Here is a 27,101-nt window from a genome sequence, read left to right as displayed (position 1 = left end):
CCAGGAGATGGCTAAACTTAATTCCACCCATCTGAGAATGGCCTATATCTCACAGACTCAATCTTGATTTCTTAGGTAAAATCTAAGACTTCCGGTCTTGCCAACAGTGGGTAACATAATCGGGCTGATTTTGCTGTGTAGCGGTGACACTGAACAGTGGTTATGCCACAAATCAGGAAGTTTCACGATGATAGTCTGACCCCGGAGTGACTCCTGACCACCTGGATAAGTTCCCCCAGGCTTCAGAGAACAAGACAAAAAACGCCTCGCCATAGCTTCCTGTCAACAGGTGCTGTTTCCCCATCTTAGAGAGTCTCTTGCTGTTTGAAACTCCCACTAGAGCTTAGTGCGTCGTACGGCAGCCTGATCATCAACCCCGTACTAGGTCCATTTATTATTTCTGCCTGGCAGAGGAAAAACAGTCTTTTCTCAGGGATCTGTGGCCATTATTTCTGATGTCACAAGGTAAATGACCCTCTGGCACATTCCCATGAGGCACTATCTCATAAAAAGACACATTGAGCTAACTCTGTTGGATTTTATCATTTCAAATACAAGGACTCTATGTACTATTACATTTATGTTTTATTTTGATATTTTTATCTCCTCTCTCTCCTGGGAAAAGATAGCAGATTCTAAGGAATCCTAAAAAATGTAACACTAATTTCAGAGTAACACATTTTTTTTTTATTTATTTATCAAGAAGCAGAATAAGGAAATAGGTCCAAGAAAAAAATTGTGGGGATTAGAGAAGTGGGATGTATCCATTCTCTCTTCAGGCCAAGTCTTGTCAGACCTCCACAGGGCTTGTACCATGTCTTCCAGAAGCTTCTCTCTCTCCTCAGCCCACAGAGAGGGGAAGAAATGCAGTCACTTCCATAGATAGGGGATTACTTTGGTAAAATCCAAGTACTATGGCATTTTGGGGAAAAGACGTTGCTCACTATGTAGAAAAAGTGGGCCTTTTTCTAAATCCTACCAGGAAAGGCAGTGGACAAAGATGATTTTCTTTTGAAGAGAACATTTGTTACATGCAAGACCTTGACGAGACCCTTTTCCACTGTTGCCAGCTAATCACAGACCCGACTGTCACTTGGGGATGGGAACCTAACACTACAGAAGCTCCACACAGCTCTTGTACCCATTGTCACTAAGCAGAGAACACACCCAATTAGCCACTAGGAACGAGATGCTTTATTTGAAAGTCAGCTTTTAGTCACCAGGTGTGTCTTCTGCACTCATGGGACAGTGGATACCTCGTCTGTTTCCGCTTGACCCTTGGTGACAGTTGACTGATCTCAACATTTCCAGGAGGGATCTCAATGGACTGAGCATTCATAACACCTGAGGGCATTAGTTCTTATCCTGGAACATTCTAGAATCACCACTGCCTACCCTCCATTTGGTCCATACCAATGAAGTCAGACTCTGGCAGTGATACCTGGTACTGGCATTTTTGTTCAGGGCCTCAGCTAATTCCAATGAGTAGCCAGGACTGAGAACGATCCTTAGATGGATAATTCATGGGAAACTGGAGAGCAGAGAATGATATAAACAGGGTTTTCTTGACCTTCTATTTAGGTCCCTTTTGCCTCCCTTGACATTACTTTTGCCCCATTGAAATCTACCCACCCCACTGTGTCTGCATCGAACTTCTATTCATGAGAATAATCCATCAATTCTGAAAACGAAGTGTTCAAATAGGATATGCTATACAGTCTAGGATTTTCCGATGATTTAATTATCTAATTACTACAGCCGGCTGCCAAGCACAAACGATTTCATTCAGTTTCACTATTTTATCACACAATTCAAAGAACATTTGAATTTCTAATTTAATTTTTTGCTCTTTTGAGGCTATTCTAGAGAGTTTCGTGTATCTCCAATGATAGCTCCATTACCGGACTTATAACCACTCTGGGGTTGCACTTCATTTTTGGGGTAAAATAATACATGTGCTGAAGGAGCATTGGTGCTGAAATAGCTTAATTATCCTAAACTGTTTTTATCTTAAATAGACTCCCCGGATTGAAAAGGCAGAAGTTTGAGCGGGAAGAAAGCTACATGGGACCCCGAGAATACGAAGACAGAGGCAGAAACAATAGAGCCAGGTTAGGAAACAAAGTGCTTTCCCTGTGTGTCTGCTACTTAGAACTGCACCAACTCCCGAGCTCAAAAGCACATTTGTTCATTGTTCTTTATTTTCCCAGAAAGCCAGAAAAGTTGAACAATAAAGAAACTTGTGTGGTTAAGATAGCATTCCTAGACCTTGACCAAGGAACTTCTTTGTTTAAGAAAGCTTCTCTTCTGCACTGAGACGCTACAGTTCAAGGGTTTTGCAAGCAGAGGCCAGTTATGGGAAATCCCTCCAAGCTAGGAGGGCGAAATGATGCCAGCCACCAACAGGGTGATGCTATAGCCACAGACAACATAGCCTTGGTACCAAATTCACCTCTGACACCTATGAATTATCCAGGGTGGGAGTGTGATATTTATGCTAAAGCAATTCCATCTTGTCTGCACACCAACAAATGTTCACTTTTGAGAGCAGTTAGGTACTTCCAGACAAATGATACATTTATTTTCCTTGTGAGCGTCTAATCAGGACAGCACAATTCCCAAATGGCCAGTAGATGGCGCCAAAGCCAGGCGCAGGGGAGGAGGGGCTGACCCTCCAGAAACCCTAGGTAAGCTGGGAGGAGACCTCAGCCTCTGGCTGGCAGATGTGTTCCATGGCCTGCAGAGTACTAAGTAATTGGTTTTTAACTACTTACCAACATTTTAAAATAGAGATAATTCATATAAAACCCGTATTTCCAGATTTGCTTACAATATTGAAACATCTATGAATAGAACACTGGACTCTAATTCCATCCGGTTAAGAGCTGGCTGGAACTGAGTGGCGACTGTCCTTTAAAGGGGCTAATTTCCCATTGTCCTTCTCCTGCTTCACTTGCTGTTACTGCCTGGCCACTGAAGACATGTGACTTTGTCACCTCTGCATACAACCCCAGCCCAACCTGTACATTGCATTTCACTGCAAAGTGTTTTTAAAATTGTAAAGCCATGAAGAGCTAACGCAAAGCATGGGGAATTTTGTCGAAGGCGTGACTCAGAAGATTTAAATGAATTTGCATGTGATGTCCAAGTGTCTGGGACGTTTCCTGAGAGACAGCAGCTTTGGGAGATCTGGCACTGGGCAGTGTGATCTGTTCAATCAACTCTCTCTCCTTTTTTTTTTTTAATTTTTAGAGGCGGGGGCTCGCTCTGTCACTCAGGCTGGAGAGGAGTGGTGTGATCACAGCTCACTGCAGCCTCAAACTCCCGGGCTCAAGCGATCCTCCTGCCTCAGCCTCCCGACTCACTGGGACTATAAGTGTGCTCCACCACGCCCAGTTAATTTTTCTTATGTTTTTAGAGATGGGGTGGGGGTCTCGCTATGTTGCCCAGGCTGGTCTCAAACTCCGGGCCTCAAGTGATCCTCCCACCTCTGCCTCCTATTGCTGGGATTACAGGCGTGAGCCACTGCGCCCAGCTTTCTACGCACTCTCAAGACCCAGGCGGGGGCCTCGGGGCAGGTCTCTCAAACCAGCTGCCCTTGTGTTTGTTCTCTGGGAGGCAGAGGGTAAGGGGAAATTGTTTTCTTAGCTTTCATCGGGTAGTGAAAAATGTAGGGCTCATGCCACTGGCACACTGGAGGGGAAGTAGAACTGGGACCTCATACAGAGACGCACAGACACACCTTCTTCTCAGTGACAACAAGGAGACTGCATATTCTGCTTTGGCACATTTATGGGATTTGCAGACCAAGATTCATGACATGAGGGGTCATGTTCCATCCCCTCTGACTCCCACATAGCCCATATATTCCTTCACAGTGGACAAGGGCAAGGAAAAGATGGATCTCACTCTCCAAACGAAATGCAGATGTGTTTCTTAACAAATCATCCGTGGTGGCTTTTTTTCTTATGGTTTCATGTTCTATTCTAAACTCATCATTCTAAACACATCACACTTCCTTGCAAAAAAAAAAAAAAAAAAAAAAAAAAAAAAAGACATGGGCAAATGTCCACCCATTGGCCCTCTCATTGCAGAGGATGGCGCCCACACGCTGTCAGCAGGCAGCCTGAACCGGCTGTTGGCGTGTTCCAAAGGGGCTTCCCTCCATTACACTCTTTTCCAAAAGCAGATGTTGAATAGTTTCTTCCTGGTAAAAGCATGCACAGCTTAAAGAAGGTGTCGTAGACTGACTACGGTCACGGCAGGTGCCTCTAGACCAGGACTGTGCATATGAGAGAGGACACCAGGTCGCTACGGCTCTACTCTCCAGGTTGTCAGTTAGCCCTGGGCGAAGGATGCTAGACAGAGCCCAGGGAAGGCGCAGGGGAGCTGAGGATGTGGGAGGAGGTGAGAGAGAGGAGGAGGAAGCTGACCCGGGGCGGCTAAGTCAGAGGATGCCGTCTCCGGGGAACAGCGCCCGTACCTGGAGCTGCCGCATCTGCTGCAGCTGGAGTCTGAGTTCGGCCACGCTCCGCCTCATGTCCAGCAGGCTCGCGTGGAGGGTGGAGGTGCCCGCAGGCGGGGGCTGGCCGGGTGGCACCGTGGACTCCAGGGCGCCGTGGGTCTTCCCTCCAGACACGTGGGGAGTTCCTACAAGAAAAGAGCAGCAGAGCACCTAAGAAGGCCAGAAACGAAAGCCCAAGCTACAGGTCCCGTCCCAACGCAGGTTACTGGGTAACTCTAAAAACACTCATTTCTTTCATTAAGAAAAAATGATAAACCATGCAACGTTACAGTGCGCAGTCTGTAAAACTCCAGAAGTTCTAGAAGTTTGGTGCCAGAGGAAGGCGGGCCACAGAGCAGCACGACAGCACGATGCCATGTTAAGGAAGCTGCCTATGTTCCCATCTACCCATCTATCTGTCTGTCTGTCTGTCTCGTGTTTTTGACACAGAGTCTTGTTCTTTTGCCCCAGCTAGACTGCAGTGGTGTCATCATAGCTCACAGCAGCCTCAAATTCCTGGGCTGGAGCGATCCTCCTGCCTCAGTCTCTTGAGTAGCTGGGACTACAGGTGTGTGCCACCATGCCCGGCTAATTTTTCTATTTTTGGCAGAGACAGGGTCTCGCTCTTGCTCAGGCTGGTCTCGAGCTCCTCACCTCAAGTGATCCTCCTGCCTTGGCCTCCCAGAGCACTGGGATTACAGCTGTGAGCCACCGCGCCCAGCCCTATCTACCTTTAAACACACAGGTTTGCACAGAGAAAAGTTTAGAAGTCTATACGACAAAGTTTTAACAGTTTCTCTAGCTGTTTGTTTTCCAATATAAGTTTCACATTTTTTATTACTTTTTTTTGTATTTTTAAATCTGTATAGTGAATATCTATAATTTCATAATAAAAATAATTTTTAAATTCTGAGACCTAACATAGTGCTTACATGACTGTTTCCTGCATGGCTGACGTACCCTAAGGACATGCGCCTTATTTCTGGGCGGAGATCGGTGATCGACTGATCACCAAGGGGACATGAGTAAGAACTGGGTACCGTCCTGAATCCCTTCGGGTTTCCAAAACCCAAAGATGCAGGACTTCTCTGCACACATCCCCTTTGCTAAGAAAATAAGGCGTGATGCAAAAATTCTTCAGGAGAGGAATCAAAAAAAGGCAACAGACAGCAACTCTTCCTACATTGTTTTCCAGCTACCCTAAACATTTGCTCCTTGAATTCAACTTAAATAATCCTCCTGTATTTCATAAGTCTACCTGGGAAGGGCCTGATGTCACCAAGTTTGCCTTTGAAATGACTCAAAAAGAACCCCAAGTGGGCCGTACGGGATCAGCAGGGTTTGAGGTACAGGAATGAAAATAAAGCGCTGTTTTCTTTTCAGGACAACGCGATTCTAGGGAACGGGCCCCTGGGGTAAGTGCCGGATCCACGTTACCTGTGCACACACTTCTGTTCAGTTCTCCTTCCTGTAAAGGGAGGGTGGAATCTCTGTCCCAGCCCAGGCTGGCCTCGCGGGACAGCACGTGGCCGGTTACTTGCACAGCCCGGAACGGTTACGGCGTGGTAGCCTGCCTCTCCAACCTGGCGCGGCCACCGTGCGATCCCTCCCCAGCGCACACACCCTGGCAAAGCGTCAGTGCAGCTGCTGCCACGGGCTGGAGGTGGCGTGCCAGCGGCAGAGGAGGCTCCGCAAACTGTCCTCCTCCTTGCTGGGCCCCAGCAACACCAGTGGGGAGCTGATGGCTCAACCCGCCCCTCACCCTCGGACGACCGTCCAGACGGCGCCAGCCCCTCCGATGGCCCCCTTGAGGGAGTCGGCAGAGCAGGCCAGCAGGCAATTTAAAAGGTGGACAAGGGAGCCCCGGCAGACCAGACGGTGAGCTTTTTGTCATACGGTCACTGACACCATCACCAGTCATGGCTCGGATCAACTTCTGGTTGTTCTCCTACTGCCACCAACCCCCGGATAAAAATCACCCTCAAAAGAACAAGGTTGGCTATCTGCATGTTCAAAAGGATGTTCTCCTATTGCAAAGGTACTGAGCATATCCAATCACATTTCCAATGACAGCTGCGCGTTAGAATTAACTTAGTGTCTTCCGATGTCAATTATTCTGAGATGGGACCATGATCAATTGCAAGTTTTCCTTTCACAGTCAGTCAAATTACTTTATCCTCACTCCCTATACGGAGAGGCACAGGCACGCACACACACACACACACACACACACACACACACACACACACTCACAACACGCAATAGCATGTGTACAACGAATGATACCACCAAGGTCTTTCTCCAACAAAGAGGACGCTGCGCTAGCTAGCCACTCTCTGGTAAGAACCATTCCGATTCCTCAGCCACAGGAAGGCACGCATTCCTTCCTCATCCCTCTTTCTCTTTGCACTTTCTGAAGGCACCAATACACCTCACCAGTCCTTTATTGTTTTTCTTTTTGAGACACGATCTCACTCTGTCACCCAGGCTGGAGTGCAGTGGCATCATCATAGCTCACTGCAGCCTCAAACTCCTAAGATCAAGCAATCCTCCTGCCTCAGCCTCCAGAGTAGCTGGGACTACAGGCATGTGCCACCACACCTGGCTAATTTTTTTATTTTTTGTAGAGATGGGGTCTTGCTATATTGTCCAGGCTGGTCTTGAACTCCTGACCTCAAGTAATCCTCCCGCCTCAGCCTCCTAAAGCGCTGGGGTTACAGGTGTGAGCCACCGCACCCAGTCACCAAAATTTTATTTCATGGAGGAGAGGCTCGCGTCTACATATCAGATGTGACAGTTGAATGCCTGAATAACTGGTTTAAAAAATATCTTTCACAACCAAATTTCTATATGGAATCTACATTCATTTTTCAAATGTCTTCATCTATAACCTCTTAATCCATTACGTCTGGTTTCTAGCTCCATCATTTATGGAAATGGCTCTTTATAAGGGAATCGGTGACATGGTAGCTGTCAACCCCACGGATGCTCTCCAGGACTGACGTGACTTCGCTTCAATGTGACGCTGAGCCTTGCCAGTCACTTCTTTCCTTTTTAGTCACTTTGAAACTTTCCTCTCCTTCATCTTCTGCCCTCTCTGCTGCTCTTTATGAGTCGATCTCTTTTCTAACTCCTTCCTCTGTCGCCCTTTTAAATTCTGGCGTCCTGGGTGTCTTCTGCTTCCTAGGGAGATCGCATCTGCTGCCACCACCTGCCGAGGGCTCCCACATCCTCATCTGCAGCACGCGGTCCTCTTCAGATCCACACACCGATAACGCCCCCTCACTACTGGACTTTCCTATAAGCAGGTCAAATTCATGATTTCCACTCATCTTCCCCAAACCTCTTTCTGTCTCTGTGGTCCTAATTTTAGCACTATTATCCACTCAATTATTTAAACCGGAAACCTGGGAATCATTCTCAGTAGCCAGTTCTTAGTGTGTGACCTCAAGCAAGTAACTTAACCTCTCTCTCAGTTTCCCGATCTGTAGAATGGGTGTAAGGGTCACCGTGTGGGCTAACAGAACACATGTGAACTGCTCAGCCCAGGGTCCGGCAGAGATGAAGTCCTGGCCGCAGTTAGCTGTGATTATTATTTCTCCGAGCAGAGTGGGTGGGAGGACCCCCGGCCAGCCGGCCCCTCCTCACTGGGGGTCTCAGCAGGTGCAGAAGGCTGGGCTGGGAGTTAGGGGGGCAGCTGCGGCTGGCTGAGCTCTCCAGGCAAGTGCCCTGAATTCTAGATTCATCATGGAGCTACATCTGGTGGGTGGGGACCCCAAGTGGCAAACGAGGTCCCATTCAAATTAGATCCACAAGACCTGGGATCCACCCACCAGGCCCGCGCACGGCGGGGGTCGCATTCTGCTCTCCACGTGCCCAGCCTAGAAAGGACAGTCAACACACAGCTTGTCCCCAGAGCCTCATTCCTTTCTGCGTACTTTACCCCCTCCAGGCAATTTATCTTGGCCAGTTTTCTCTTAAGATGAATCTTATTAAACGCACATTTGATGTGGATCTAATGTATCTTGTTGGGATAAGAAGAACATGGGCTTGGGGCTGGCCGGACTGGCTGTTACTCTTGTGAGCTGTGTGGCTTTGGATGAGTAACTTAACTTCTCTGAGCTTCCATTTCCTTCCGCATAAAATATGAAGAGTAACCTCTTCCATGTAGGGTCGTGTGTGTTAAAGGATCTAACGCAGAGTATAAAACCCATGGAATGCCTTTGAGATGGGAGGTTCTTTCTGTTCTCTTATATCCACAGTAAACTACATATTCCTAAAGTAACCAGGGAGTCTAGGTTTCCCTCTTTCATTTAGTCTTGGCCAATTCTTGACTTCTAGATAATTCCATTTACTCCTCTACAGAACAGGGATAATACTTCTTGTCTTATAGCTTACTTCCCAGGATTCTGGAAGAATTATTATGTTTTGTGCACTGTACAAGGCTGCTATGGCAACCGAGCCCCTGTGGACAACATCTAGCCCTGATGCAACAGAACAAGAAAGCCTAAGCTCAGCAGAGACGCGGCGAGCGAGGCCACGCGTGCGTTGCCGGCGGCGCCACACATCGGCTCAGCCTTTCGGAAGAGAAAACCGGTGGCGCATCGCCAGTGCTACGAAACCGTTTGTCCCTTCGGACTCAGTGACGCCCCTCTGGGAAACGCAGCCAAGGAAATGACACTTGCTCCTGCCCCATGATCCCAGAAGAAATTTACAAAATTTTTCAAAACAAAGAAATGAAACGACCTACACAATCGTTAAAGGGATTGGGGTATCTTAATGTAAAAGAATGAGGTGAAACGACAGGCATGTGGACGGTGTTGTGTGTGTCCCATGTGTGTGGACACGTGTCCAGAGTCCATGAGTGACTGCGTGAAAACACTGGTCACGGCGCCTGGCACAGAGAAAGCACTTAGCACGTGTCCTGTTATTATTAGTCCACAAAAAGCAAAACGAAGAAAATGAGAAAAACGGCATGCACATACGGATCAGAACCATGGGATCGGACACTCATCATTTCTAGAATGGATTCCAGAGGGATGGAAGGTTTTAGTGTTCAGGAGGTTCCTTGTATCCCTCAAGTTCATAACACATTCAAAAAAATGAATGAATAAATGTCTCCAAAGCAAACTGGCAACGGCACCGAAGACAAGTTTAGCAATTTCCATGAAATAATTCTCTGGCTGCGGCCAAGGCCACTGATTGATTTCTAAGCAAAACAACACATCCTGCCAGGGTCAGGAACGCTGGCGAGGCAGTCCTGTTGGCTTTGCAGCTCAACTGTGCTCAACCAGTGCAGAAGCAGGACCGCCAGGGGCCTGACTGAAGTCCCCAGTTCTGTCCACTCTACCACGCTGCACACAACTGTGCACGTGGCTTCCCTAAATGTGGGGTTCCACCCAACTCGCCATACGCTTCCTGCGTAATTCAGTGTCTGAACGTGTCCCTGCTACAGATTTCCATTTCTAACCCGATGGGAGGGAAGACCTCATCTTCTCGAAGGAGCTTCTCTTGAGACTGCAGGAGAAGACATTCGTCACACAGACCCGGACACTAGTGACGCCACTGCTAATGGAACTGGGTCCTCTTTCGGGGCAATGTTGGCATTTAGAAAGTAGACCCTGGTCCAAGGACACCTTCAGATCCTGCCTGGACACCTGGTCACTCCCTGTTGGCTCTTGTTTCTCCTCATCCATTCCCAGATTGCTGCTGGGCTGACATCCTTCCCCAGTGTAGAACCTTCCAGTAGCTTCACTTAGAATAATATCTAAATGCCCTTGACCTGGATGGCTCTTCTCCCCTCTAAGTCCTATTCGTCCTTTGGGCCCCGGTTTGTGCCACTTCCTCAGGGCCGCACCCTCAGTGTAGCAAGCCTTGTTGGTTAACACACCGACTGCACACTAGAATAAAAGGTTTTTTTCCTTTGAGGCCATGGTGTTTTATTACAAAAACAGAACAAAAAACTTTGAAAACAAAATGATCCTTTCTAATTTAACGAACCATTTGTTATTTTTTTATTGCTTTCTGTGTTTTTTCCCAATAAAAAAGTAATATGAAAACTTGCAAATTAGTAATGTAAAAAGTAATATGAAAGCTTGAAAAAGTAGTTTGTAAGGGTAAAGCGTTTTTCTTGACTTGCCAGGCTTAAGTGTCATTTAAGGGTAAATATAAACAGAAAAATGAAATGTATTGACTTCTATTTATTTAACCCACATTTTTAGAATTAAGCTGTCAATATGAATTATAACAATAAGAACATCAACAAGTACGATTTTCATGAACCAACTGCAGGGTTTTGCCCAGGTTTTGATTCATGAGGCCCCGGGCTCAAAACTAGCGTGAGTTAAATACAACTCACATGGCCGTTAATGTGTTAAACATTTATCCCCGCACTTCTTAATACTCGGCCCACGTAAAGTTACTTGTCTCATTATCCATCTTCCCCGCAGGCAGCGCTGTGTCTCCTGAGGCCCACGTGTGGCCACAGAAATGAGTAAGTGGCTGACTACGTGAACAAATGAATGAAGACGGATGGGAGAAGCTTCGCTCACTGGATCAGTGACAAAATCCGGAACTTCAGCGTTACGGAAAAGGTGTGGAAGTGAGGGAGGTACCCAGGAAGCCACTGAAGTCACACCAAATGGGTGACTTAGGGACTTGGGAAAGGTTAAATACTTCTGAGAGCAGCCAGGGCTGATCCAAGGCGGCCCGCGGGCCTCCCGGAGCTCCAGAGAGCACGGACTTACCTGCACCGTCTGCATGGTTCCTGGCTGCGGTTTTCGTCACTTTCTCGCTGAATAAAAGAAAAACAGAGTCAGCTATACGGTTTCCAAATGCCTTTTTTTCTTCCCCTTTCATTCACTACTCGAAGCAATTAGCAGCGATGAGATTAAGCGATGAAGGTATTTTAGCATCAGCACCACGACTGGCCGGATGGAAAAGGCTTCCCAGGTGTACCCCTGACACTAGGGGGTGGGATGCACACTGGTGACTTTCGGGTGATGGCGACGTGGACACGCGAGGATGGCGGTTGCAGGTGCAGCGCAGTGAGTGGTCCGTGAAGCCACATGCACTGGGAAGCCCATTCACCCTTCTTGGGCCAAAATGTGACATTTGACCAAGAATCACCAGAAGAAAAAAACAAAACAAAACAAAACAAAGCAAATAAAAAAAAAAAAAACCCACCCATGATTCATACAGATGTGAATATTTTCAGCCTTGAAATGATTACAAGGAAACGGATTTGAATGAATGAATTATCTTAATGATTAAAGAGAAACAGATCGAATTATTTTTTCATTGGTTTGTTTTCTTCTTTTTTTTTTTTTTTACCTAGACGAATCTTTGCTATTACTTGCAAGGGGCCCTTTAAAAAGTGCAGACTGCACCAGGCCAGTTAAACTGGCAATCTGTTTCTCCATGGCTTGCATCCTCTCTCTGCAAAACAAGAGAATTGTTTGTTAAAGCTCTATTGACTTTCAGACTGGTTTTTCTAGGTAAATGATCCACCAGAGGGTTATAAAACGTCCTGCCTAGAAGGCCACCAAAGTTCACCCAACCCGGCTCAGGAGCATAAACAGTCTGCAAAAGCCCCAGCCGAGGTCAAGATTTGATGATGACAGTTTAGCATCAAGCCAGTGACCTCACTGCAAAGATACTGTGCAAACCAGTGCAGGCCTCCCCGGAAACCGAAAAACATCTCCCTCGGAAACAGCTGTGCATGTCATGTGTTTTTGAGCCTTTCAGCTCTGCTTTCCTTACTTCACCCTGCACAAAAGGGCTCCTGTCTAGCACCAGTGACATCCCAGGACAGGTGCTGCCCAGTTTCACATACGTCTAAGTGTGCTCCTCAGCTGGGAGGCTGCTGCATGGTTTTGGTGAAAATGATGGAGATGTTTGTCTGGGTATAGTAACATTTGCTTTACAGTTTCAGGGCAACACAAACACGTCTTTTTTTAAGATTGTGGAAAAATATGATTGAAATCAATGTATGATTTGGGGGTAGACGATTCTCGATCGAATGTCGTAGGAACTTTAGCCTGGAGGCTTCTATAGGATCAAGCACGAAAACAAGTATCCCTAACAACTTGGTCATCTCAAGACGTTAGTGAAAAATTCCTTCAGTGTTTACTCTGTGCAAATACTGTATCTCTCTCTTCGGGGCTCTCTGATGCTACATTACAGTTCACGTTGCATTTGAAAGAGGCTCACATTTCTGTGAGACCTCAGACAATGCATGTTTCATAGAACTATCACCATTATTTTTAATACAGTATAAAAACAACATCACCTCATGTGAATTCAGTTATATGTACTTGGTAGTTCCAAACAGTCAACGAAGAGAGGGGAGAATAGTGCTGTGTGTGTCCAGTTTGTTTTCTTGTTGTTTTGTTTTTGCTTTTCGTCTTTTGAGATAGGCTCTTACTGCTGTTTCCCAGGCGAGAGTGCAGTGGCCTCATCACAGCTCACAGCAACCTCAAACTCCTGGGGTCAAGCGATCCTCCTGCCTCAGCCTCCCAAGTAGCTGGGACTACAGGTGTATGCCACCAAGCCCACCTAATTTTTCTACTTTTTGTAGAGACGAGGTCTCACTAGGTTGCCCAGGCTGGTCTTGAACTCCTGGGCCTAAGTGATCCTCCTGCCTCGGCCTCCCAAAGTGCTGGGATTTTAGGCATGAGCTACCGTGCCTGGTGGAGCAGTTTAAATAGTGTGGGCCTCTCCCTTGTGATCGTCCCCGTGAGCAGGTGTCCCAGTGTGAGTCTGATACAAGAGAAGAGACCTCACTCCTCACCATGGGTCTCTGTCCCATGGGGCTCTAGCGTGAGTGGCAGGGGTTCCTATGCTACGAACAGCACGTGTATACATTGTGGCTCTGAAATACAAGCCAACTACCTCATCTGTTCCCAATGGAAACCATACCAGTTGATGGTCTGCTCTTTCACTAGAAAAAAACCAACTGGGTAAGCTGGGCTTACTGAGAGATGGTACCATCTGTATCCTGAACTTTAAGGCAATCAAGAGCATTTTCAAGGGTAATTTTGTCCACACACAGCTTTGTGGGCTTGAGTTTTGCCTTTGGAATATAACCCTTACACCGTATGAAACACCGAGCTTGGTTTTGCAATTACAAGCTTCTGACGTCAGAACTGTGTGCATTTCCCTTGGTTTAAAATGGATGGTTCTGTCACTACACTGAGTTTCTTGGCATACGGTCTGGATAGTTAATGATCTTAAACCCACCAAGGGGGAGGAAAAACACCAAACAATTCAAGTATTAACAGTATGATCTCTCTGTTCTAATAGAGTGCGAAGAAGACATCTCACACGGTGAGTGTGGGAATGTTTCTCCACAGAGGGACTCTGCAACTGTTTCCAGGCATATGGTCAGTGCTACATGTGTGAGCCATAGAACATTCCTTTCATACCTGTGTTCTTGGAGTCCTCTTTCCCATAAAACAGTTCATGTGCCAGAGAGAAAAATCAGCAAGAAATTCATATAAGGAAAGCAGGTTAGTAAATGCCTACTGGAAATTGCAAGTTGATTGACCCAAGTCACAATGGCACCTCCGAAACGATGGGGGTGGTGACTGATCATGCTGCCTGCCACCTGGGAGAGACGCACTCACACAAACTCTCGGGACATGAATGACTTCCTCGGGCAAATGCTCGGGTGAAAGTTGTCCGGCACCCGCATTCATCTCACGGGGGCTCTGTTCCTGGCACTGCTAGAAGTCAGATGAGTGACCCTGGGAGTGGAGTTGCATTCAGAGCTACCCTGAGTTGCACTAGTTTATTACTCTTACTCGATCCTAGGCAAATGCAAAGGATATTTCCTTAAGGAAAAAAAAAAAAGTGGCATGACATTTTTAGGGTTAGGAAGTGGCTTAAAGGGTTCCATACACCTGGCGTGTGGGATATGAAGACATGGTGACAACCTAAGTACATGCAGGAGACAGTAATATTAAGAAATGCAAGACATAGGTAGGTTTCATTTATGCACACACTAAATGAGAGTCTGCAAAGAGGAAAATGTTAGAAGATAGTCCTGGGATTCCAACACTGGCCACAGGCACGCTGCTGATCAAGGCTAAACCAGTGTTCTTTCTGAGCCCTCTCTGGTCTGCAGGTTTCATTACCTTGTCCACCAAAGAAGAGCGGCAGCATTAAAAATGGAAACAAAGCACCCAAATCATTCCAGATAAAAGACATTGATCTTCGACTGATTCATCGTTGTGGTTAGAGTTGTAGAATGTTATAGCACAGTAGCCAGGCGTGGTGGCTCACGCCTGTAATCCCAGCACTTTGGGAGGTTGAGGCAGAAGGATTGCTTGAGGCCAGGAATTCAAGACCAGCATGGGCAACATAGCAAGACCCTGTCTCTACAAAAAAATTAAAAATTATCTGGATGTGGTGGTGCACGCCTGTAGTCCCAACTACTTGGGAGGCTGAGTCACAGGATTGCTTGAGCCCAGGAGTCTGAGGTTGCAGTGAGCTATGATTGCACCATTGCACTCCAGCCTAGGAGACAGAGTGAGACCCTGTCTCTAAAAGTAACTAAAAAAGAAAATAAACGAAAGTATGTTATAGCATAGACCAGGTTATCTCCACATGGGAGTCCACAGGGCTTTATACAAATACTTTGGCATTTTTCCTTGGCTCAGCGGGTACTTGGCTTTTCCCAGATTATAGTTTTAGGATGCAGAGAAACACACCCCCAAAATAGCATCTCGCTCTCCTTGTTCAGGGCTGATATTGACCGAGTTGCAGAACCGGCTGGGATGAGTGTTTGGATGTTTTGGAGCATAAGTGTTGTACCCAGTGCAGATGCCCATGTGCTTGGCTCAGTTTTCTGTGTCTGTGAGGAAGGGAGTGAATGCTCCCTGGGTGGCCTCTTGCAGGATACGTCACCAGCAGGGCCACCAGGAAAAAGACATGATGTGTCAGAGATACTGAGTCAGGCAGCTGCTCATCTGACATCCTCTCTGGAGAGTTGAGATGCTTGAGAGTAGAGGGGGAGCGATCCTCTCCCCTAGACGAGGAAACGAGGGCGAGAGCCAAGTGCAGGGAAGGCCACTATACACAGAGCACTGCGTACATACGCACGCCCCGCCATCTTGGCCAGGACCACTTTATCAAAATATAATTCTTTTGACACATGGTAATGAGAAAACTTTTTCCCTCCTATTTAATCATCAAACTGTTTCTGGTTTCAGGATTCATTTTCGGGAGATTATCTGATTTATAAATTCATAAATAAGATTGTATTTCCATTTCATGGTTGGTAATCTGGAAACAATTTTATGGTTTAACTCAATTACAGCAACTGGAAACCTACGCAGCCTTCTCCCACGACGAAACGTTATGAAGTCTGTTTCAACGTGAAAGGGAAAAAAGTGAAATGCAGGGGAAGAAGAGACAAGCACACAACCCTGTCATTTTACTGCAATGGCGATTTTCTGTGCTAATCATTAGAATAGTAAACACGCTTAGGCTAAGTCTTGCCAATATCGCTCGGTTTAAGGTATTACAGGACTGGTATAATTACTGTTGAAAAGATGGTTTAGAAATGATTTCATAAACCATTTTATATCATTCCACAAACCATATTTATGTGATTAGTACGTACAGTCAACTAGTCATTTAGTGCCGTTAAGTCAGCCTGGCTGAATGAATCTTCTCAGGGCCCAAACATAATATTAATACAAAATTCAAGTCAAATTCAGGAAAGTGCTGAGTCTAGTATTAAAAGTCCTGCTACTTCAACCAGCTTTCCTGCAAACTCCACATCTGTCTGTGAAGATGAAGCAGAACCAAACTGCTGGTGGTCTCCTCTGAAGACAGAGAAAGGAAAAAATCTGTATTTGGGAGACTAGTTTTAGCCAGTGACTCCATTTATACAATTTTTTTTAAATTTAGTGACCAATCTGAAAGCACAGTATATGACTTTTTGATTCAAGTTTCACCTTCGACATTTAGGTTTTGACTAGGGACTTATCTTTGTACTGAGTAAGGCCTCATTAAGCCTGAATTAAGTCCTTATTATATCTCTAAGTCAATTAATGGCTATTAAGAAACAAGTCAACACCATAAGAAGCATGAGACTGGCAATTTCCCTATAAAGAATCCTAAAGGATGTCCGAAAGAGGTACTAGAAGAAGTGGCTAAAACCAGACAACCAAGCTGATGTGATTAAACCTCAGCCAGGAGCACTGACCTTCCTAACCTAATTTTGAAAACCACAGTGACCAGGACCGGCATTCGGAGAGAGTACGCGCTAGGTGTTTCCTCAATTTAATTCTAGCTCTAATACTTTCTGATTTTTTTTTTCCTGTTCTTGCTCATTTTCTCTCATTTCCCCCCCTAGAAATTGATAAATCATCAATAGATCAGTGAACAAATATTTTTGAGCACTTAACACATTGACTGCCATACTAGAAAAAAAAATTTTTCCTTGGGGCCACAGTGTCTTATTATGAAAACAGAATAAAAACTTCGAAAACAAAATGATCCTTTCTAATTTAATGAAAAATTGGTTATTTTTTATTGTTTTCTGTGCTTGAGTTATATGCAACTTGAAAAACAGTTCATGTGGCTCCCAAGAGGAAGAGATGTGTGAGTTACATACGCTTCATGAGGTCCCGGGCTCAAAACTAGCGTGAGTTAAATACAACTCACACAGCAGTGAATATGTTAGTATGTGCTAGGTAACAGGCTAGCTGCTATGGACACAGCAAAGAGCAAAATATCATCATTCCTCAACACTGCCTTCTTTTCACATTGTCAATTTTTTTTTCCCCTGGGAGAAATCTAACTGAACTAAATCCCTTTAGTCTTGGCAGTGCTGAAGGCATTTTCCAGAATTGAATAGTGAACAGGTTTAAAGCTAGGCTATGCCCTTGTTTGTTCATGCCCTGATTCTTTGGTATGAGGGGAAAAAAAACCTAAAGTAATTAAAGACACTGTTTTCAGATGAGTTCAACAAAACACTGGAATTCAAATCATCTGAATTTGTGGTAAAGCTTCAGATATGACTCTGAGCAATGAACTTTCTGCCTGAAGTGGAAAAGCTGGTGGAAAAGCTGTATAACTAAAGATGCTGTTTCAGAAACTGATAAATTTAACTTCCCATTGAGGTATCTAGATCTATTAAGGAGACGCTGATGTAGCTCATGGTAAATGCTGCTATTTCTCCCCAGGCCTTCTGCTCGTGGAGTGAGCATGATGGTGCATATGTTCTGTCGTCCCTAAAAGGCACCTCCATCCATTGTTCTGCTGATGCCTCAACACCCCCCCTGCTTCCGAATTCCTCATCCCTGAGTTCCCTACCAGCACCCAGGAAACGCCCTCGCACGCCTGGATGGCTCCAGCGTGGGAAGCTACACTCCTGTCTGCCCCACGCCAGCCACTATCTCCCGTGGCTTCAACATCCGCACTGAGAACCCTTTCCAAAGTTCGACCTTATGGATCCCCAAACTCTTCTTTATAGCCATATTCTGACCTTGAATTCTAACCTGGAATGGTTTTACTGTTCAGGTCTGAAATTCCAAAATCCCCACTACGCATAGCAATCTTTTATCATCTCTGGTTCCATTATTCATACACACTAGCCCTTTCCCTGCCGTCTGGCCTCACTTCTGTCCACCTTCGATACTACCTGGACGGTCCCTGTTGATTTTTCCTGTGTCTACGGATGGGGACCTCGCACACTTTCGACACTATCCCGATGGGACTCTCTTGTTTCTGGACTATTTCTCAGCCTCGCATTTCCTGTGCTAGACTGACTCTGCTTTCTGACCAACCGAGGAGAGCAATAAATGAGAAGAAATAATCCCTGTGCTCCTTATGTTTCCAAGTAAGGGAAGAGGCCATGACCAAACTGAAAGGGTTCATCCAAAATGCTCTGCATTTCACCTACGATGCATGAAGACAGACACATTTAAGAACACCTATTAAAAAGAAAAAAAAAAAAACAGGCAAAAATGAAGCTATGTTCACAAGGATCTAGGGGGAGCAAGCTATTTCTAATCTTTCTCCTTATATTCACTGAGGCATCTCGAGAATGAAAGTTTATAATGAGATGTGAAGAGGGACTGCCATGGAGATGATGGTATTCCCGCTAACAAACAGTTCTTCACATACTCAGAAGGGATGATGTTTATTTTCCTAAAGGCCCTGGGAGATGTTTGGTTATCAATGTCAATTACAGTTCCCTTCAACAACCACTCTGAGTGTGAGCATCGCAACAGCACTGGGAACCAACAATGCCGACCTCTTTCTTCCAGACCCCAGGCTTCAGATGACCTGGCGTGGGTGGGCACAGTGGCTCCAATCCAGCCAGGAGCCCGTGGGGCTCCCATGCTCTCAGCGCTAGCAGCAAAGTGCTCCAGGATGATGGAGACAGAGCAGTTGGCCGGGGAAGAACAAATCCTCCTAAGAAGTGACATGTGAATGGAACTGAAGAGGATAGTAGGATTTAGTTGGGGGCGGGGAGGGGGAGGAGAGTAGAACACAGTGTTCCAGGGTAGGGCAGAAGAACTAGACCAAATAAAATTTACTGGAAGCAAAAACACCGGGCCAGGAATTAACTTGGATTTGTGCTTTGACTCCACTAGTTATAGCACTGTGACCTTTCTTTCACCCATTAATTCAACCAACATTTATTGAGCACCTACTGTATACCAGGCAGTGTTCCAGGCACTAAGAATATAGAAGTGAACAAAACAGATGAAAATCCTTGCCCACATACAGGTGATGTTCTACAACCAGAAGTAAAATGAGTAACAAACCTCAGATGCTAAAGAATATGAAAGAGATAAAGCTGGGAAGAGAGAGGAAGGGGAGCTGAAATTTTAGAAAGGGTGGCCACAGAGGACCTCACTGAGAAAGTGACTGTTGAACAAAGACCTGAAGGAACTGAGAGAGCAAGCCATGCACATTATCTGGGGGAAGAACATTCTAGGCCACGGGGAGAACAGAAGTGTGCCTGGTGGGGCTGAGGGGAGCTGCAGTGGCCCATATGCCTGCAGGGAGTGAAGGAGGGGGTGGTGCCAGACAGAGAACACAGGGGTGACCTGGTCAGGGCTTGTGGGGAGGGGACCATATCATTTATCTCCCAAACCAGGATGCTTTGGACAGAGAAAGGGGAGCTATTGATTATTGCAATGATCGTGTAAGGACAACAGGGATAAGTCTGAGCTGTCCCCGTCCAGGTGGGAAATGCACACTCCCTACTTGTGGGTCATTTTAAGGATTCTTGCTTTGACTCTGAACATGATGGGAGTCCCCGGGGAGGGACATAAAGGGACTTGTGTTTTAACAGGGTCACTGTGGCTTCTCCACTGAGAACAGGCTGAAGGTGGGTAGGGACAGACTGGGGAGACCTCTTAGGAGGTCATCGTAGCACCCTGAGTGAGACATGGGGGTGACTTGGACTGGGGGTAGCTGTGAGGTTGAGATCAGTAGCTCCAGGCAGGAAATCTTTGAGTATAGATCAAACCGTATTCTCTGGGTGTCCAAACATGGGGTGGGAGAGAGCAGTGGAAATGGCACCAAGGCTTTTGGCCTAAGCAACTGAGTAATGAAGTCACTGGGGAAGGGAGGAGTTCACTTCTGGACACGTTGCATTCGAGTTGACTAACAGACATCCTGGGTGAGATATAAATCTCTACTCTAAGTCACTTACTATCTCTGCATCTCAGTTTCCTCAACCGCCAAACTGGGATAACAACTGCCTTATTGGCCTCAGAGGTTGTCACCCTACAGAAACATTGGAAATAAGGGCAGAGGAGAAAACGTGTGGGCCAGCACATTACAACCTGTAACACATTATGGACGTGTAAGCCTTCATTATATCCCTTCAAATTCATTCACTTAACACAGACTTCTCGGGCGTCAACCATGTGCCAGCCACAGTTCAAGATACTGGGGATATAGCGGTGAAAACAAACGGCTTGTCCTCATGAAACTTACATTCTAGGGGGTGAGGGCAATGGCTCAATAAACTAGATAAGTAAAGAAATATATACATGTGTGTAAGTGTATATACTCATACATAAATGCACATATATTGTTTATTTAATTATACCATTTATATATCTGTGTATGGCGGGGGAGAGGGATGTTGCTAGTTCAAATATCATGGTCAGGAAAGGTCTCCCTGAACTGGTGGCATTTGGGTAGAGCCCTGACGTTGGAGAGAAGCTAGACAGGAGACACTGGGTGGAATAATGCATAAGGCAGAAGAAACAGCAAATGCAAAGTCCTGGAGGTAGGAAAGTCTCCACCAACTTCAAACCCAGGAAGCCAGTGACCATGGAGCTGAGTTCACGACAGAGAATGTAAAAGACTGAGCAAATTCTAAGTATGCAGAGGAAACAGGGTCTCATAAGAACCCCATGCCTTGTTAAGGGGTGCCCATTCTCTCATAAGCTTCCCACCACCCAAAGAATGTCATGTCTGAAATCCAACGCGACTTAGAATTCTAGAATGACAGAATGACCAAAGCTTCTGGTTGGCAGGGACTTATTTAGGCTCCATAGTTCTTCCCATTCTGGTTCTCTGATCTTGACTGAAGGAAAAACAAAAAGGTGTGGCCAGCCCGGTCACACCCAGGCCTGCTGTTCCCAACACTCGCTATCAATTTCTGAGCTTCCCACAGTGCTCTGCCCAGCACAGCAAAAAGGACTTGGGACCCACTCCAGGAAGCCTTTCATCTATTTCACAATCTACTTTCTGTGCAGGCTGTTCTGGTTGGCAGCAGAAAACGGTCCCAAGTCAGGGATAAGGACACAATCGTCCCTTAGATCAAAAGAGTCGGCACGACTATGTGATTTCACAGATTTATGTCAATAAGTCTCTTCTTTATAGAGAACTCTCCAGTTTGCAAAGTGATCTTATAGCTATTTTCATTTAGACTGCACAGAACTTTTTAAAAAAATTTTTATTTCAGAGTTTTACGGGGGTACACATGTTTTGGTTACATAACTTGCTTTCGTACAGTGTGAGTCAAAGTTAAGTGTGCCCTTCACCCAGTTAGCGTGCATCGTACCTGTTAGGTATGAATTTACCCATTCCCTCCTTCCCACCTACTTGATTTCCCTTGAGTTTTACTTCTATATGTGCGCACACGTGTGGATTGATTAATTCCAATTTAACAGTGAGTACATGTGGTGTTTGTTTTTCCATTCTTGCAATACTCTACTAAGAAGAATGGTCTCCAGTTCCATCCAGGTTGTTACAAAAGATACTAGATTGCCATTTTTAAATGGCTGAGTAGTACTTCATCAACAACAAGATGCTGGCATGGAGGAGGAGAGAAAGGAACACTTACACACTGTTCGTGGGACTGCAAACTATTACAACCTCTATGGAAAGTAGTATGGAGACACCTCAAAGAACTAAAAGTAGACCTACCATTTGATCCAGCAATCCCACTACTGGGTGTCTGCACAGAACTCCTGAGCAGCAGTTATCATGTCTTCGTGAGAGTGAAGGACGCTGTAGCTGAGGGAGGCAGGGATTTTCCTTGGGAAGCCTAGCTAATTAGCTCACAGACTCTCCCTGAGCCAGCGCTCCCCCTGCATGGCTCGGAGCCACCTCCCTTGTGACTCACTCTCTGGGGTGAGGCCCTTCACTTCCTGTTGGCTCTCTGCTGGGTGACTAGAGCCCCCACTCCCCAGGGCAAGTCTACACTCTGCTTTATGAAATCGCCTATTTTGCATTTTCTTTCTCTTCCCTGAGGGGAATCTGTAATATTCATGCTCTGGAAGTGACATCTCATTTTTTGAGCAGGTACAAACTGGTAGGGATAGCCATTCGCTCATGTTCCGGGTGACCTGAACATGGGCCTCCCATCTAGCCTCAAATGAGAGATGGTGTCAGAAGACACGGCCAGAGATGGTCTCCTGAGTGGTCCTTAGGTGGCTGTGGAAATAAGCCCGCACTCCCGCCTGCTTTTGAGCTGTAAAATCGTAGGGCAGCCTCCAAAGAAATAAGATAATGACTGGGGAAAAAGAAGGAAGATATCTCCTATATTTGGCCTCTCTAGTGTGTGTCTGTTTTTGTTTTGTCTTCTTAGTTACTCGTGCTTGTTGGGGGAGGTAGGGACATGCTACTTTCACTACAAAGACAAAAGTCACTGGGACACAGCATGACAGGGAAACAATCATTTGACTAGAGCAACTCAAGTTGCCGGACCTTCAGGAAGTCTCTTGGCTGTTCCCCGACCTGTAAAGTCAGGGGTGAGGACACGGTGTTCTCTGAGATCTCCTTAGCTCTGAGGACGGACGATGGGAGAGAGGAGGTATTTACTGGTAATATGCGTTGGCCCAACCTGAGCGTAGTGGGCAATACAGACTTTTAAAGATCTACCATTTTGGAAAGTCAGAATGAATACGTAGACCTGGCTATATTTTTGAGCCACTTCATTCATGAAAAATAAAGTCCAGAATGAAATCAGGACAAGTGTAATCTCCATGGAATCGACCAGAGAGAAGCACAACCAATTACAAGAGAGCCTAAGGGTGGCCGGGGTGGCAGGAGAGACGAGGAGCTGTGCCCTGGCTACTCAAACGAGCCCACCTTTGGGCTGGGTGGCACCATGCTGATTCTGTATCGAATCGATCCTACCATCTTTCAAGGAGACCGCATCTGCACCTACACCATGACTCTTCTCTCTGAAGAAGCTCTAGTTGGCAAGGAAAGGGAGTTCTCTGAATCTCACGGTGTTTAGGTTCTTCTGGTTTCCTTTCTGGTGTCAGACTTCTGATTGACAGCATCTCGTGAATATTCAAAGGCGATACAGAGGCGCATTTCATTTGTCTAATTAGTGACAGATGATGGCTTTTCCTTTTGAGACACTGGTTTGTTTAAAGTAGCACAGCCCTTGTGGCAGTCATTCCACCAGTGTTTGTGACAGAATCTCCCTGGTGGAAGAGGGTGGTTGGCTTCATACACTTGTCAGTTGGTCAAGTATGTTTACTGAACATCTGTTGCCTGAACTAAGCAGTTCAAGGAATCGCTCACAAATATCACTTAACCATGAAGTTATATGCCTGTGAATGAAGTAATAATTCAATGTATTGGCACTTGATTTCTAAGAGTGGCAAAATATCATGTCGAGATGTCATGTTTATAGGTACCGTGATGGTAGAAGTGTAGCGCATTTTGGATAAAGACCAGTCTGCCTTCCCAAATGATATCTTTCCAAGTCCTTACGTACGTGCCCCACATTCTAGATCATCTTGCTGTTCTCATGAAGGCTCCCAGACCAGCATAACTTTGGGAAAGTGCTCCCTTGTCTGAATTCATAGCAATTACTGCCTGTATCACTTCTTTGGAATTAATTACGTACAAGCAGTCCCCAAATTATGGCAGGCTTGTAATTGAAAAGTTTCCTTGTACTTTCATTGTTTAGAACTTGCAATAAATGGTGGTTGGGTTTCCAGCTGGCCCACAGAAGCCTCTTGAACCTACGATGTATTATTAGTCCCGTCATTGTTTTGCATTGTATTCAAGGAAAACGTGTCCTGACTTCCCAGCTGGACTTGGAGAAGTTGGGAAGAGATCTCCCCCCTGAAGCACAAGCCTCCGGGATCAGCATTTGCCTCGGCATTTCCTCTTCCCTCCTCCCTGATTCACTAGGAGACGTTGTCACTCTCGGGGTGACAAGAAGAGCATCCTTGGGCATTACCGAAGCCAAAAGAAATGTCAAGCATGCAAACCTCTTGTGGTTGTTCCTCTAAAACAGGTCTTTAGTAGGCATTTGTAATTCAGAAGTTTCGGGTAGTTAACTGTGGCACAGCTTTTATGTTTATATTAAGCTTTTAATGTTTTATGATTGTTTTTGCGGTTAATGTTCCTAGCACATAGGGACCATATCTGAGCTTTGTATCCAGCAAAGCATCCAGTCCACGGCTAAGCACATCAGAGGAGCTCAATAAACATTTATTGATCCATAATTAGAGGTGCATGAAAAAGCAATTCAGACAAGAGCTGAAGTCGGGCACTCTTAAGCATCAAAACACGTAACAATTTCAACCATCCCTGGTTGGGTGTCTTTATCATCAGACATGTAGCTCAGATGCAACTGTAAAAGGATGCCCTAAACCTGGCTTGTCTTTTTGCCCCTGGACCCGAGCAGATATGCAATTCTGACCACTGTCCTGAAATGCACTTCAAAGCGTTCTGATCTGGATCTGTAAACTCAGCTAATTCCGTTCCCTCTTCATACTTAGCTTTACTCTCTCAACCACACTCCTTTATGTGCTTTCTGGTATTATGTTAAAAAATGTTTTTCCCTGATTCTTCCTGCTACCCCTGGTCTTAGCTCTGTGCATTTATCTCCTTGTTCAACACTCTACTAGCACTTAGTGGAGGGCTTTGCTCAAAGCAGAAACTCTTGACTACTTACTATATCCCAGTATGGCACAAGGCACTTAACTGTAATGAGTTGCTCCATCCTATGAGGAAGACACGATTATTAGCTCTATTTCACACATGAGCAAAGGGAGGCAGAGCAAGATTCAGTGATTTGTCAAAGGTCGCAGCTGCTAGCACGTGTCAGAACTGGGATCTGAACCCAGACAATCTGGCGTGGGAGCCCACTACAAGCTACTGCTTCTCAATAAATGGTGGACAGGCAGATCAATTGACCTGAAGGTAGCAACAGTAAACTCTATCAATAATGATCTGCTTTACCAAAGATGCAAACAGCAGAATTAAGGTAATAATTGTCATGATCCTTTTCTTATGGATGCTGAAATTTACATTGCTTTAGGATGGGGTATTCTTTCTTTTCTCTACTCCATTAAGTAGAAAAAGTTCAAATTTCCTTGAGAGCAGTGTTTCTGAGCCAGGGGTATTTTGCCCTCCCCCTGCCAGGACGGTGGTCTGGAGATGTCTTTGATTGTCATGACTGGGACAGGATTGGGGGTCATTTGCTGCTGGCACGCAGTGCGTAGAGGCTGGGGATATTGCTAAGCATTTGCTATGGTTTGGATATGGTTTGTTTGTCCCCCACCAGAACTCAGGTTGAAATCAGATCCTCCATGTGGCAGTGTTGGGAGGTTTGGGTTATGGGGGTGGACTCCTCACGAACAGCTTGGTGCTGTTCTTGCAGTACAGAGTTCTCGTTCGCGAGAGGCTGCAACAGTTCTCTTGGGAATGAATTAGTTCCTGTGAGAGGGGGTTTGTTATGAAGCCAGATGCCCCTCAGACCTCCCCTCTCTGCATGGGTCCACTTCCCCTTTGATCTCCTCTGCCATCTGATGACACAGCACGAAAGCCCTCGCCACGCCCTTGAACTTCTCAGCCTGCGGAACCCTGAGCTAGATAAATCTCTTTTCTCTCTAAATTACCTAGTTTTAAATGACCTTTTATGGCAACACAAAATGGACTAAGAGAACACCCTACAATGCACAGGACAGTCTTTTACAAGAAATTATCAGGCCCAAACTGTCAACAGCACTGAGGTTAAGAAACCCTGCTTGAGAGAGATGCCGAGTCTAACTACTTAGGAGATCTCTGACGTGACTTGCTTTTGACTACGCAAGCAAGAAAGGGAAAAAAATTAATCATTCTTTTCCCATCATTCAGACTCACTGCCCTCTAGCTGAATAAAGCATAGTTTAGAAAATCTTCAAAGGTCTGCCAGTCACAATGAACATTTTAAAATGACATAAATCTGAATTTAGTCTTTCATTCGATCAACTGTTAAACCAAGGCTCCGCCCCATCACTCCAAGCTACCAACACGGTAAGACTGAATCCTCATGAAATGAGAAAGTGATGTAAGATGATTAAAAACAGACAGCTACCAGTTAGTGTGCAGACTTCCTCCTGTACGCTGACGTTTCTACTCTCTAAGTCTACAATGACTCAGAAACCATAACAGGAACTCATGGGGCTTTTCTTTCTCCAGATACAGGTGCCCAGACAGGGCAGGAATTTACCCCCTGGTGTTACTCGTTATTAGTTTCTTAGATTTAGCTGCTGTAGGTGCAGAATAATGTAAAAATGTGACCTCAGTTCAAGTTTACTATGTCTTGAAAAGTCATATTCCATTTGGAGGAATCTATGATGCATTTGGAAGGAGAGCTAGCCACTTTGCAATGAGCACCCTCAAATTTTGAGTGTTATTTCAATAAAGATATTTTACATTATAGTATATGATCCAGACTACAGATAGAAAATAGTAAAACATGGCCGGGCGCGGTGGCTCACGCCTGTCGTCCCAGCTTCCTGGGAGGCCGAGGCGGGAGGATAGCTGCAGCTCGCTGGTTCGACACCAGCCTCAGCGCAGTGAGACCCCGTCTCTACAAACAAAAAATAGTAAAGACAAAAAAAACACACAAAACCAACAAAACGCAGCCGGGCGCTCTGGCAAGCGCCTGTAGTCCCAGCCGCCAGGGAGGCTGAGGCAGAAGGATCGCTCACAGCCCAGGACCTGGAGCTTGCGGTGACCCCCCTCACTGCACTCTGCCCAGGACGCGAGTGACACTCTGTCTCCACAAAAACAAACACGGAAACTGACACAGTGCCTGCTTAAACCCCCTCCCCCTCATTTTCAAACAATAAAAAAATACTTTAAAAAAAAAAAA

The 27,101-nt window shown here is 45.7% G+C and overlaps 1 protein-coding gene across 10 annotated transcripts in view; it reads right to left on the bottom strand.

Annotated features, from left to right (window-relative positions):
- KIAA1217 (KIAA1217 ortholog) overlaps positions 1-27,101 on the bottom strand; it is a 114,803-nt gene that overhangs the window by 39,565 nt on the left and 48,137 nt on the right. For 6 of the 10 annotated variants that reach the window (XM_012644355.1, XM_012644413.1, XM_012644364.1 and 3 more), the window contains exons 3-5: positions 11,837-11,941; positions 11,251-11,297; positions 4,484-4,650 (exon numbers count right to left, since the gene is read on the bottom strand). In XM_012644355.1, coding sequence (XP_012499809.1) covers positions 4,484-4,650; positions 11,251-11,297; positions 11,837-11,941 — 319 coding nt within the window. The remainder of the gene's footprint in view (positions 1-4,483; positions 4,651-11,250; positions 11,298-11,836; positions 11,942-27,101) is intronic. The other 4 variants (XM_012644379.1, XM_012644420.1, XM_012644428.1 and 1 more) reach the window with 1 other exon arrangement.

This window comes from Propithecus coquereli, unplaced genomic scaffold, assembly GCF_000956105.1.
Source record: "Propithecus coquereli isolate 6110/MARCELLA unplaced genomic scaffold, Pcoq_1.0 Scaffold103, whole genome shotgun sequence".
Taxonomy (NCBI): domain Eukaryota; kingdom Metazoa; phylum Chordata; class Mammalia; order Primates; family Indriidae; genus Propithecus; species Propithecus coquereli.
This window is presented reverse-complemented; position numbering and strand designations above follow the sequence as displayed.